Source organism: Ursus arctos, unplaced genomic scaffold (assembly GCF_023065955.2).
Source record: "Ursus arctos isolate Adak ecotype North America unplaced genomic scaffold, UrsArc2.0 scaffold_24, whole genome shotgun sequence".
Lineage (NCBI taxonomy): Eukaryota > Metazoa > Chordata > Mammalia > Carnivora > Ursidae > Ursus > Ursus arctos.
The window spans coordinates 5707119-5721260 of NW_026622919.1; the positions used below are offsets into that span (position 1 = coordinate 5707119).

Consider the following 14142-nt stretch of genomic DNA (forward strand, 5'->3'; position numbering starts at 1 on the left):
CACAGGCGAGGCCCCCACGACAAGGAATTCTCCAGCCCAAAATGTCAAGAGTGCCAAGGCTGAGAAATCCTCATCTTCATGAAGTTCTAAAAAAGGCAAAACTACAGTGAGGAAAGTAGATCGCTGCTTGCCTGAGGCCAAGGGAGGAAACAGTCTGCAAGGAGAGGGGTATAGGGAACATTTTGGAGTGATGGAAAAATTTTTTTTTTTAACATTTTATTTTTAAGTTAGCTCTAGGCCCTATGTGGGGCTTGAACTTGTGACCCCGAGATTAAGAGTTGCATGTTCCACCGACCGAGCCGGCACCCCCCCGAGTGACGGAGTGTTTTCTACTGTGATTGTGATGGGGGTTAACGTGACTGTATGTATCTGCCAAAGCTCGCCAAATGGCACAAAGTGGCAAGGAGGGAACAGGTGGAAGTTGCGGAAGGAAAAAGTCGGGGTGGAGGTGGCTGATATGCCCCCCATCCCACTGCTTGCCAGACACCCCGGCCTCGAGAAGAGCACTCCACTTCCTCTGTCTGCAAAGCCAACAGGTATGTCCCCTGAGGGCCATTTTCTAAGGAGTGAACACTAAGGTCTAGAAAATTCTGTTTTTTATAGGATTTGAAAGACTCACTCAAGGATAAAGGCAGAATCCTGCTGAGGGTCTGGGCTGGTCATCGTGGTATGTTCCTACCCAAGCCTTCCTCAGAAAACACATGTAATGGAACAATTTTCAGTTCTTTTAGTTAGGAAAATCAGAACAGGTCCCCACCTCTCACATCCCATGAAAGGATCCTGTCCAAAAACAGGACAGGTCCAAGGGACTGCAAGCCACAAAGCCTCCATCTGGAAGCATGGGAGTATGTTCTATAGGCCACGTTCGTAGAAGACCCCAGGTAAGCAGGACCCCTGCTTTGTGAAGGTTAACGGTGCAGGCGGGGAAGGGCAGTCACAGTCACCACAGAGACGGAGGGTCACCCTCTCCGTGAGGTTGGGACAGGCTTTGGAAGAGCTGTTACAAAGTCCATGGCCAAACTGACAGAGTTGAGGGACTTTCTAAAAAGGCTTAGGAGGCTGGGGTTAGCACAGGACTGGGTGACATGTGCGCCATTTTCCAGAAATACAACGGCCCTGCCCTCCCAAGTCACAAAGGATGTGAGACTCTAGGGCTACGAGGCATGTTCCCTCCTGGGGACAGAGCGAGGTGCCAGCAGAGGCCACATTTGCTCCTTGAGTACACGAATATGCCAGCAGAGCGGGGCGGGGGCGTACAAGGACAGAGGACAGGCCTGGGGCAGAAGGGGAAGGCGCTCCCAGCTGAAGGAGGCCCTAAATCCATCCTGACAACACTGGCAACTGACCAAAGCCCAATGAAATGCACCATGAATGTGATTTTCAAAGAAGAATTGTTCCCGGGGTGTCTTACTCAGACATCTTAGGAAATGCCAAAGCCCCGAGAGAGCACATGAAGAGAGGGCTCTCAGCAGAACAGCGGCCTTGGCTGAAGCAGAGAGAAGCCCCATGCAGTGGCAGGCCCGGGCATGGCGGGAAGCCAGTTCACTCTGGGCAAGGCTCAGACATCTGCCCCCGAGACTCCCCCTGGGGTACTTACCAACTAATTCCTGAGGATCTCGCTTTTCTACTTCTGGGTTATCCTGCAAAAGAGAAACAAATACAGGGAGGTAAGCCCGGGACTCCTGACCCGCAGTTCCTGTCTTCACTGAAACCACTCAGGATTTTAAGGGGAGAAAAGGTACAAGCAACACAAGGAATCCAAGAGCGAGCCGGTGCTTTGGGGGCCTTCTGGGACCCCTGAACCTCCTACGCTCCCTCCCCCATCATCAGAGCAGCCAAGATGCTCCAGAAGCCTGCTTCAGTCTCTCCTCCACGGCCTCCAGCAGGGACCGATACCCACCAATGCCAGCCGTCCATGTCCTGGGCACCTGGACACCGTCTCCCCGGGGGCCTGGTCAGCCCTCCCCGAACATGCCACCCCTACCTGGAACTGAGGAAGCAAGAGACGGCAACTTTATAAACGAGAATCCCAAGACTAAAGCACAAGAGACTATCTGCTCCCAAGAGATTGTTCTCACTTTCAGTTCAAGCAGAAAGGGGAGACTTGATCATCAGGGGGTAGCTCACGGAACCCTGGAGCAGGCAGGAACCCTGGGCCTTTAATAAGTGACTGCCCAGGTCTCAGAAAGGCCCTGGCACGGGGGCAGCTTCTCTCCTGGGCTCACCTTTTTGGCTCTTTACATTGGCTTTATTTCTCTCCAAAGAAAAGGCAAACTTCCGCCCCGCAACACCCACTTCTGCAGGCCCTTCAGGACTGGCCCAGTGCACAAACTTAAGGGCAAAGGTTTCTTATCGAGACTGTTTTTCTGGAGTTGCTCTGTATTTCACTGCCAGAGTAAGTGCTTCATCTAAACCAAATCCACCTGGAGAAGGCTACAGTCCCAGCCCCCAGCCCCCAACGCAAGCCTGGGCACAGCAGGCGAGGAAGGCCTTCCCTTGCTTCCATTGTCCCAAATGTCCACCGGCAACAACATACCTATCTTCCCTATCTCGGGGCGAAACCCGGCCCCTCACACACAGTCACACCAGGGCTCTCAAGTGCCACCACATACTAAGGATCAAAGTGGCAGAAGCTGGGCTCACAGGAAGTTGTTGGATCTCATTTCTTTTCCCTCTGGTTGGTCGGGGGGTGGTGGTGGTGGAGACAAAGGCAGTAACAGCTCTGGAACAAAATGGGCACATGGGCACATGGCCGCAGCTGCAGAGCTCTGCGTACTCCACTCACGTGCAGAAATGTTACACCAAGTAACACTGCAGAAAGGAAGGGACCAGGAGGCCACCGAAAGCCCCCCCATGCTATGGCTTCATGCCAAGAGCAGAGGACAAGTTCTTAACCCCCTTCCCCAAAAGTCCCTCCTGATTCTGGGACAGGCCCAAACCCCTCCCTCTTCTGAACACTCAGCTATTCATTCGACCTGGATGGGCATAACGTCCAGGCCAGGCTGCTTAGCAACCTGTCTCCCCCAGCCACCCGCCCCCTGCCAGTCAGGTGGGCAAAGAGGAGGCAGGCCTGTGCTAGGGAACAGAGGGGTTGGGGGGCGTTCCTGGAGGCCTGCCATGCCAAATTCAGGTTGGTCATCAATCAGCTGCTCTACAGAGAGTGCCCGTCTCCAGGGGCCCCACAACAATCCCTTTGTAGCGGTGACTCCGGAGGAACCAGTGTTAAAGAGTGTGGCAGCAACAAAACCTGGGCCTGTAAAAGGTCCTTAAATTTTCCCTCTAGGGGACAGCTTTCTGGGTGCTAATTGTGGGAAAACATCAGTTGGGTACATCCTACCTCCCCTCCCCAACCAGTTGGTGGTATTCCAAGGACTGATGTTAACCACTCAAAGGCCCCTGGGGGCTCCTTCCTAAAGCACCGCAGGGCACTAGCCTCAGCTGACCCCTGACCCGAGGAAGGAGGCAAGACAGCCACGTGGGAATTCCACCGGGTCCACTGCTCCAGAGGCACAGGAAGTTAGTCACCAAACACAGTGTCTCTTCTACAGAGAAAATATGCGTTCACCTGAAGGCTCCTGGGGCAGGGTGAAGGGCTGTGAGCCACCCTGGGCCTCCAGCAGCCTGTGCCCCCAAGCAATGGGAGGGGCCGGGGATTCCTGCATTTCACAAGGTCCTTGCCTGGCTTAGCTGGGGATGTTTTGTCACATCTCAGGGAGAAAGGCAATGTTGGGGCAAAATCACCAACAGGAAGGTGTTCCCCCCACTTTCAGCCTTTCCTTTTTTGGCTTGGTTACTCATTCTTTCAAATTAATCTTTCTGCACAAACACAAAAAGTGATAAAGTTGATAGTTGGTTTCAATTGGCCAACTGGTCTTCTTTGCTTTCTTATTCTTACAGCAATGCGTGCGCGCGCACATGCACGCACACAGGTGGGGCGTGTCCAGGGTGCACCTGGAGCCCCCTGGAGCTATGCACTCCTACTCAACCCCAAGCCCAACATCCCCAGGAACACCCCGTCCCCTGCAGTGGAATTCAGCTCCGTGATCCCTCCAAGCAAAGTGCCAACCTATGAACCATGGACCCAACTCTAAGCGCAAGAAGATTCTTTTGCCTTAAGAGAATTCTATGAACTGAAAATATAAATGAGCCACCACGGCCTGGGAGCCATACAGTTTTGCACAAAGTTCTCCTGTAAAGACTCTGGAATCTGTGGCTCTTCAGATCCCTCCTCTGGGTCACAGCCACCCAGGGGACTCCTAGGCCCCGACAATGAAACAATGGGAATCTGTGCCTCCTGGTGGCCACACCTTGTTAGGTTTTAGAATGTAATTCTTCTGTCCTCCTGTGAGCCTGCTGCGCTCCTGGCCAAGATGCCCCCAAAGAAGGCGGCCAAAAACGCAGGTTCTTTTGGATCCAAAAGCAGTTTAACCCCACATCCTCCCCCCGAGCATGAGAAGGACGCTCAGTTCTGCTTCCCACTGAAGGACCTGGAGCCAAACACCAGTGTCCTTGGAAGGTGGATGAGCCCAGGACTTCAGACAATGCTGAAGAACCATCAGCAAGGAAGGCGAGAGCTGGGGGGGGGGGTCTGCTGAGATCACGGAGGAAGGCTGTCAAATACCACAAAGGTGGTTTTTGGGGCCATTTACCCTCAACTGTCCAGCGAGGTAAATTTCATCCAATAAAAGCAGCCTCGGGGGAAGACAGTCCTGGGGGGTGGGGGTGGTCCACACTCAAGACGAAGACCTAGAGAGACACCCCCCTACCAGTCATGCCTCAGATACCAAAAAATTCAGTACAAAATGAACCAAGCACCCATGCTAGTTATTTCGGAAGGCAGCCACCAGAAACATGTGATGGAATATTCAATATGACAGAGCTACAGAGAGACAATGGAAGATTCACATTACTAAACTGCCAGTCGTTCAAGACAACGGTTATACAAAACCCACCATCGGTTCTCTCTGTGCCCCCAAGGAGGCCGAAAGGCAGCAGTTAGGAGGATACAAGTAAGAAGCAACAAGAAACCACTGTTCCTTTTCTTCCCCCAAAGCGGTGTTTTGGAATGTGCAGGGGGTCCCTGTCTTGACTTGTATGAATCCATCCCCCAGTTGGTCAAAGTCATGAACTCAGCCAGAAGATCTATGTACCAGACGGGTGTCTGAGTCAGCCGGGAGGCACGGAACCCACAGCCCAGAGCCCGGGACAGACCTGGACGCAGGCGCGCATGGCCCTCAGATGCAGCTGGCCCAGGGCTTCCCCTCCAGTTCACCAGGAAAGTGAAAACAAAGCATCTCACCTAGCAGCCCTGAGGAGAGACCAGGTAAACAAACCACTCCAGCTGTCTAGTTCAAGTCTACTTAAGACGCCACGAAAAACAAAACAAATGCAGAGCTTCTGAAGGAGCCAAGTGAGAACACAGGGAAGGCAGGAGAGGGAGTGATGAGCTGGTCAAAGACACCAACTCTGAGGCCAGGCCTCCCCTCCCTGACTGTCGGCACTCCTCCAACCTCCCCAGGATCCCCCTGAGCCTAAAGCGTCAGCGACCAGCATACCAGGGCACGAAGGGGCAATGGCAGGCCAGGGGATGGCCCTGAAGAACAGTGATCGGAACCCGCCCAATTTTGGTTCCTTAATCACTTGTGTCCGAAACCCGTAAGAATGCAGCTGCCACAACAGGGGTCTCGTTCTCAGAACCCGGAATGTGGTTCCCCTGCAGAGAATACAAAAAAGTCCAGCCACTCAGAAACTATGACTGGAGCAGAGGAAGGAAGTAGAAACAATATGGCTCCACGACGTGGGATAAGCTGCCGTTTGAGCTGGGAGGATTTGCTCAGCAGAGAAGTACCAGATCCTGGTCGTGAGAATGGAGGTTTATTTACAGCCAACAATACTTCATCAATCCTTCCCGGAGCCGGCCCCACAAAGCACGCTCAAAGGTCCAGCGTCTAACGAGAGACAAAGCAGGGCAGCCGCCAGCAGCTGGATTCTGCCAAATCGAAACGCCGCTTCTTTGCCCCAGCTCTGGGAGCATGGGGCACAGGGAAAGTACTCCAAACAGAGGGCAGAGGGCAGCCTCTCCCCGCTGCTGGGGGAAGAATGCTCCAGACTGTACGTTTTCTGGGAGATGACTGACGTAACCCTGCTCCTTCGAAGTAGGTGGCAGCTGGGGGGCAGATTGGTAAAACGATGCCTTCTGAATCTTCGATTTTCTCAGACCCAGGACTGGCCAAGCAGTGATTAAGTCCTGGCGACATCTCACTTAGAGATGATTCCTCACTGTGGCCCAAGGCCCCGGGGGACTCCGCGCCAGCCATGAGAGCCCCCTCCTCCCAGCACAGAGCCGCCTCAGGGCCCGGGGAGAACCTGCTCCCTGGAACAGCTCCCCCCTCCTTGCTGAAAGTAAGCCTCTTCCAGACCTCGGTCCTCAGCTCAAGCAAGTCTTCTTCCACCCCACCCCCACCCAGCCTCGAGGACTTTGCTTTATTCTGGGCCCTCACTAACTCTCTTAGTTACCACTGTGTTCCTGCTAGCACCTGCAGGTTCGTGCCCAGCCCACAACAGGTGCTCAAACCTTGCTCAAAACTGATGTCACACACACACACACACACACACACACACACACACACACACAGACGCTCTCCTTTCTAGAGGGCCCGCAGTCCACTCCTCAGCCCGTGTGGGTTCCCCAGCTGCCTTCAGCTGCAGCACTAACTGCCCCCCCACCCCCGCCGGACTCCAGACCCGTTTAAACCCACAGTTAGCTGCAATGCGCGACTCACTGTCCGACAGGGAGGGAGCAGAGAGGAACTAAGAAAGGAGCCAGACTTGGCGACAAAAGGCTGATGAGAGACAGGCAGAAGGAGGAAGGCGGCGGGGGCAATACTGAATTAAAAACCCTTCCATCTAGCTTGTTGCTCCTAATCCTAAAACAAAAAGAATTACTGCATAGTTCATCCATTTACTTCTTCCACAAATCATTTATTGAGCGTTTACTGTGTACCGGGCAGAGGGCCAAATGCTGAGGACAGATGATGAACGCAACTTAATCTTGGGGAATAATTGTAGGTGTAATGCTAAGCACTTTAGTGAAAGGCCACTTAATTCTCACAACGGCACCATGAAGTGTGGGCGGACAACACTGCGGCTTCAGAAGCGACTAGCGTGCCTGCGAAGCCCCCTCGAAGGCATCAAGATGGGACGGATGTGTGAGTCACTTCAGGTTGTCAAGAAAGCAGCCATTCTGCAACGTCTGTTGAACAACCTCCAAGCTCCAGAAAAAAATTACTGTGGTTTAACGAACAAGGACGGGGCACACTGAGCACTACCAGCAACCCCAAGGCTCAGCAGAAGTCGGTGAACCCCGTGCTGCACGGGCACAGCCCTCCACAGCACACATGCCCAGCGTCTACGCCCTGTTCTAGCCACACGCCAGGCGAGCCTTGGAGAAAGCCCGTCACCAGCACATTTCCTTCAGTTGTATCCTGTCGGCCAGGATTGGGTCACTGCCACCGCACACGGCCTGCCTGGGGATGGAAACACTCAACTTATCAGAAAAATGCACGGAAGTTGGTGGGGTCACTTTGGATCCCACGGACTCACCTTCAATCCCAGCTTACTGACGGGAAGGCTCAGCTCCCCAAAGCAGAGGTTTCTACAGGAGGGCTGAACAGGCATCCGCTAAGACAAGTTAAGCCAGCTCTAGAACTGGCCTTGTGGACTGAAGAAAAGAGGAAAACGGTTTCTTCTCCCTATCTGAAAAATGTAGCTCAACAAAGCCGACATTGCTCAGCGGGGTGCTGATGCTCTGTCACGTGGATCACGTGGAACCATCCGGACTTCAACGTACATGCAAGGCTCTGGCCAGGAGCCATTTCCAAAGGGGAGGCTTTGTTAATCTGACTATTCCAAGTGTAATCTCACATTTGATTCAAGACATTTGAAGACTGAGTTTCTAGAAAGTTGTAGAAGATGTTCAGAGAGGGCCATTCTATTCCTCCCTCTTATATCTCGGGTGTCTGTGTTTGGGTAAAGAGGTCAGCTCACATCAAGAATTTGAATTAAGCCTTCAGTGGTGGGTCAGGTTGCACTTTTTTCTTAAAGGTTTTCCATAAAAACAGTGTCTCTATGCTTCAAGTTGTTATTTGGGGGACAGGGTGGAAGGGCTTGGAGCCAGACACGGACAAAGGAAACAGCTTTGTGAGGCTGAGGACAGAAAAGTGAAGTCTTTCTGACACATAACTCGACATGGTCACCAATTTACAATAGCATTATCCCTCCTGAGAGGTCAGCCACCAAACTGAGGCGTTAAGATTACCACGTAGGACAAAAGTAACAGATACCAGAAAGCCAGGAGATTGGAAAGGCAAACTGGTCACCATCTACAAAGTGGCACGAAGAAGAATTAACAATCTACAGGCCAAAAGCAAAGCCAGTACCTACCTTTAAAGCACTGTTTTAGGAAAAATTTACCTAACTCCAAAGTTAGGAATGCAAATGAGCAAAATCCTATTGAATCCAGAAACTGCAAAGCAGCATTTCAAGGGACAAGGATTAGAACACAGAACGAGGGTGGGAAGTGCTGGATCACTCCCGAAGGACAGGCAGCTTGTTTTCTGAATCATAGGATTTCAAAAAGATAAATCCTGACTAGGGAAGGAGGCACCCAACCACACCTTGGTTAGTAATCTGTGGCATCTGGGCCCGAAGGGAAGAAGTATGTTGGGGCTTGCAGGGCTGAAGGCGAGCCGACTGGGCATGCAGGGGCTCCTTCTGGCTGCAGAACCGCAAAGGAACGGGGTGGGGCTTCTGGGAGCCTGAGCTTCAGTTGACTTGGAGCAAGTACAGTCTGGGGCAGTTCAGCGGAGCCAAGAGGGGAGGTCACAGGGAGAATAAGGGTCGTTCTCTGAACGAGATCACAACTTCCAGCAATTACATTTCTACCAGAAGTGTTCAGCTTAAGATGTAGCCAGACCTTCTTTGGAAGGTGGCTCGACAAAGGACCTAGCTTGGAATTGTTTCAATCCGGACAACAAAGGCGCTACTTCCCTTTCTGAAAGAGCTACAGCCTGCAGCCGCCCCCTCTCCCAATCTGGGTCCCGGCTGCTGCTCGGATCAGGTCACCACTGAGAACTGCAGACCTCAGGGGCGCCTGGGTGGCGCAGTCATTAAGCGTCTGCCTTCGGCTCAGGGCGTGATCTCAGCGTTCGAGTCCCACATAAGGCTCCTCCGCTGGGAGCCTGCTTCTTCCTCTCCCACTCCCCCTGCTTGTGTTCCCTCTCTCGCTGGCTGTCTCTCTCTCTGTCAAATAAATAAATAAAATCTTTAAAAAAAAAAAAAAAAAAAAAAGAGCTGCAGACCCCAGCCTGGGGTGGCTGGGTTCTCCCCAGCATGGAAATTCCCTGACACCCACTTCTGCAAGGGCAGCCCTAGCCTTGTTAAAGATGAATGGCCATCTGGCCATCGTGGTGAGAGCAAAAAAACGTGAACTGTTAAGTAGGCTTGGGCATTCTCAATAGTTCAAAGGCCACATTACAACTTCCAGCAAGAAGTTTGGAGTGGATGACTCCCAGTCAATCCAGTAATGGTCAAGGGCCATTTCCGTCTCTGGTCCTAGGTGAGTCATGCTGTGATTTTTTTTTTTTCTAATCAGCATTCAAAGGATCATGAGGTACAGGAGGCACAACACGGGGGAAGGTAGGAAGACAATACCAAGATGGAAGGACCACGTACATATTCTCCCTCCTAGGCCTTGAACAACAGAACTCACTGAGAGCTAACATACATCATCCAAATCTCCCAATAACCCCACGAGGCGGACATCATTATTCCCATCTTACCGATGACTAAACCGAGACAAAGTCCAATGAAGTGGCTTCTCATCCAGGAAGTGGCAATGCTGGGACCCAAGCCCGAGTCTGTCCGACCCAAAGCCTAGTAATACCACTTCCCAACTTCTGATCTCCTCCCTCTAGACTATGAGGCGGCAGATAATAACGGTTTCTGTGAAGCCTTTGGTTCAACCGCTGGGGAAGCCAACATCAAAGACCAAGGAGGAAAAATACCTCTCCAGGAATGACTCCGTAGTAGGTCACAGAGCAAAGGAGGTGTTAAGCTCTCAACTTAAGGGGAAGACAGCCAGAAGAATTACCTTTCAACTATAACGATTAGGGCAAACAGCTCAAGGGTCCCCAGTGCTCCAGTGAGTAACATCCGAGTTGACCTGAATGGAACGGCTGGTACTGAAGACTTAACCATATACCCAGTGGGTGCTGCCATCCTGTCCTTAGCCTAGAGACTTCCTGGGCACTTATGGAAGGAATGCTACCAAATCCTGACTGCTACTCAGCCCTCCTCCCTTACTGGGTGAACAATCACGGGAACTACGAGAACTCAAGTTTTAAAGAATATTTCTTGTGACCCAGTAAAGAGCGCAGCTGTGTTTTATCCACCAGAGAGTCTCATCGGAAAAAAACTGCCTACGTGTTTTATTCAATAACAGCTATAAACACAAATTAATTTTTTACTACTACAGCATACTAACTCTGGTTTGCATTCTAGCTAGCTCGTACGAGAAGAGCTGCGGGACTGATGGGAAAAGCGCGCTAAAGACTGGTCTCACCCCTGGAATAAAAGCTGGGTCTCAACCTTCTCTTTATCGTTTCCCTTTGAAGGTTTTTAGAAAATGACAAAAGATTTTTTTCTTCTGAGAGCAGTTTCAATGAGACGTAACTCACGTCCCATACAATTCTTAAGGGTTTAGCTTTCAATTGTTCACTTCCGTCCCACTATTGTCATTACTCAGACTGTAACAGCGCTGAAAACGTTTGTTATTCAGATGGAAACAAAACTGGATGCAAAACGTATGCTATTACACCGGCAAACATAAAAGGACAGAAAGATGAAAATGGATGCACTATTAGGATTGTAGAATTAGGTGATTTTTTTCTTTTACAAAATATTCAATTCCTGTTATTCTAATAATTTGACGATAAAATAAAACCAGAACAAAACCCGAATAGAATAAACACCAGAAGAACAGTACCACATAACCCTTTCAGGTGTCAAAGACCTCTAAGAAAAAGTCCAAGTTTATGCTCTAACAGATGACCTTTGCTGCACCATCCTGAAAAGTAATTCTCGATAGAACATTCCACAAGCATGGGTTCTCCTGAAGCTCACCAGGCAAAGGCACACAATGACCCACCTGCGAAGGCTGGAAAGGGACTCGTGGTTCCTATACCACACCATACAACCTGCTCCCCCCGCTTTTTTAAAGATTTATTTATTTGAGAGACAGAGGGGAGAGAGAAAATGAGCGTGGGAAGGGAGGAGCAGAAGGAGGGAGAATCTCAAGCAGACTCGGTGCTGAGCATGGAGCCCGATGCAGGGCTTGATCTCACGACCCTGAGATCATGACCTGAGCCGAAACCGAAAGTCACATACTTAACTGACTGCGCCACCCAGGCGCCCCACAACCTGTCCCTCGTAAGTATCTTTCACGATGAACAGAACCCTATGCCGCTTGCTTAGGAAAAGCCTTAGCATCTCCCTCTCTGACTTCAGAGTCCTGGAGGCAGAGCACACGCAAAGCCCAAAGGGGAAAGCATTTGCTCTGCAGCAATACTGCAGGAGCCTCTTTCCTTAGATGATCGATAAACAGAATCCTGAAAGTTCTTCCTAAAATCAGTAGCCAGTAACAAATTCCTTGGAAACAAGCTTCGTGGGCAGTTCCCAGGCTCCAGATGTTTGATTCTGAAACTTGAAAAGATCAATAGTAATGCTGGGTTGGGAGACGCCTGGGTGGCTCAGTCGGTTAACCGTCTGCCTTTGGCTCAGGTCAGGATCCCAGGGTCCTGGGATCGAGTTCTGCATCGGGCTCCCTGCTTGGCGGGGAGTCTGCTTCTCCCTCTGCCTGCCGCTCCCCCTGCTTGTATTCTCTAACAAATAAATAAAAATAAAATCTTAAAGAAGAAAAAATGCTGGGTCGGGGGAAAGGCTGGAGAGGAGAGGAAGCTGGGGATTACTGAGTCAGCTCTATCCAATGCAAATCCTTCCTCTAGACTTCAAGCCAATTAATAACACATGGCGACCGAGACACTTGACCTTCTTAAGGGAATTCAAGTGTGTGAGGTACCGTTACTGAAGGTGAGACCTGCTCACTCAGCTGAGCAGGCCTCTGGGGAGGGTGAGGACCTTACCAAGTCCCACTGCTCTGGAACTCAGAGACAATCTACCAACACAGTTCCCAAACTGCCATCAGGGCACCCCAGGGTGCTGCAGCAAACGCACAAAGGTACCCATGACATTTAAAAATTTCAAGGGAGGGGCGCCTGGGTGGCTCAGTTGGTTGAGTGTCCAGCTCTTGATTTTGGCTCAGGTCATGATCTAAGGGTCATTAGATCGAGCCCCATATTGGGCGGCTCCACGCCAGGTGTGGAGCCTGCTTGGGATTCTCTCTCTCCCTCTGCACCCCCACCCCGCCCCACTCACGCTCGCTCTCTCAAAAGAATAAATAAAAATTTCAAGGGAAACACAGCATTAGTCAACATTTATCAGATACCACACAAATTCATGTATTATCTTTTCAAGCGGCTACCGAATTGTGAGGATAGGAATATTGTTTGGAGCTGTTAGGTATTTCTTTTGGCCTGTGAGTTCTATGAAAAATTCCTGAGACACCAAGAGTGCCATGAACTGAGAAAATGTGGCAACTTCTGACCTACAGGATGAGGGCATCTGACCAGACCCAGTTCTGTTAAAAAGGCCGCCAAGAGCTGGTTTTAGACTGCTGGACACACGCCCGCATGCATCCCGTCACCTGGCGAAGCAGGCATCACAGATGAGCTGAGGGCACAGCTGACGCTATGTGCCTGTGGTTCCACAGCTGGCGGGAAGCCAAGCCAGGGCTCAACCTAGGTCTTCTGACTCCAAGTCCACTAACCTGGCTCGAAGGTGTGAACTCACATTTCTGCACTATTTTTGGGGTCAAAGAACCTTTTTTTTTTTTTTTAAGATTTTATTTATTTATTTGACAGAGAAAGAGAGAATGTACGCACAAGCAGGCAGAGCAGCAGGCAGAGGGAGAGGGAGAAGCAGACAGCCTGATGTGGGGCTCGATCCCAGGACCCAGAGATCACGACCTGAGCCGAAGGCAGATGCTCAACCAGCTGAGCCACCCAGGTGCCCCCTAGGGTCGAAAAATCTGAGAAATGTTTTACTTTGGGGCGACCGGGTGGCTCAGTAGGTTAAGTATCTGTCTGCCTTCAGTTCAGGTCCTAATCCCGGGGTCCTGGGATTGAGCCCCATATTGGGCTCCCTGCTCAGCAGGGAGTCTGCTTCTCCCTCTTCTTCTGCCTCCCCGCTCCACTTGTGTTCTCTCTCAAATAAATAAAATAAAAAATTTTAAAAATGTTTTGGGATGCCTGGGTGGCACAGCGGTTAAGCGTCTGCCTTCGGCTCAGGGCGTGATCCCGGCGTTATGGGATCGAGCCCCACGTCAGGCTCCTCCGCTAGGAGCCTGCTTCTTCCTCTCCCACTCCCCCTGCTTGTGTTCCCTCTCTCGCTGGCTGTCTCCATCTCTGTCCAATAAATAAATAAAATCTTAGGGGCACCTGGGTGGCACAGCGGTTAAGCGTCTGCCTTCGGCTCAGGGCGTGATCCCGGCGTTATGGGATCGAGCCCCACATCAGTCTCCTCCGCTAGGAGCCTGCTTCTTCTTCTCCCACTCCCCCTGCTTGTGTTCCCTCTCTCGCTGGCTGTCTCTATCCTGTCAAATAAATAAATAAATAAACCTTTAAAATAAATAAATAAATAAATAAAATCTTTAAAAAAATTTTTTTAAAATGTTTTATTTATTTTTAAAGATTTTCTTTATTTATTGGACAGAGAGAGACACAGGGAAAGAGGGAACACCAGCAGGGGGAGTGGGAGAGGGAGCAGCAGACTTCCTGCTGAGTGGGTAGCCCGATGTGGGGCTCGATCCCAGTACCCTGGGATCATGACCTGAGCTGAAGGCAGACACTTAACGACTGAGCCACCCAGGCGCCTCCCCCCCCAAATGTTTTATTTTAATCAGGGTTATACACACCTTTAAAAAAATGCCGGAACCACATTTTCCCCCACCCGATGCTACCTCCTTGA

The 14142-nt window shown here is 51.0% G+C and overlaps 1 protein-coding gene across 2 annotated transcripts in view; it reads right to left on the bottom strand.

Moving 5' to 3' along the window:
* SAP30BP (SAP30 binding protein) overlaps nt 1-14142 on the bottom strand; it is a 36501-nt gene that overhangs the window by 11261 nt on the left and 11098 nt on the right. For both annotated transcript variants that reach the window (XM_026484139.4, XM_044378713.3), the window contains exon 4: nt 1598-1640. In XM_026484139.4, coding sequence (XP_026339924.1) covers nt 1598-1640 — 43 coding nt within the window. The remainder of the gene's footprint in view (nt 1-1597; nt 1641-14142) is intronic.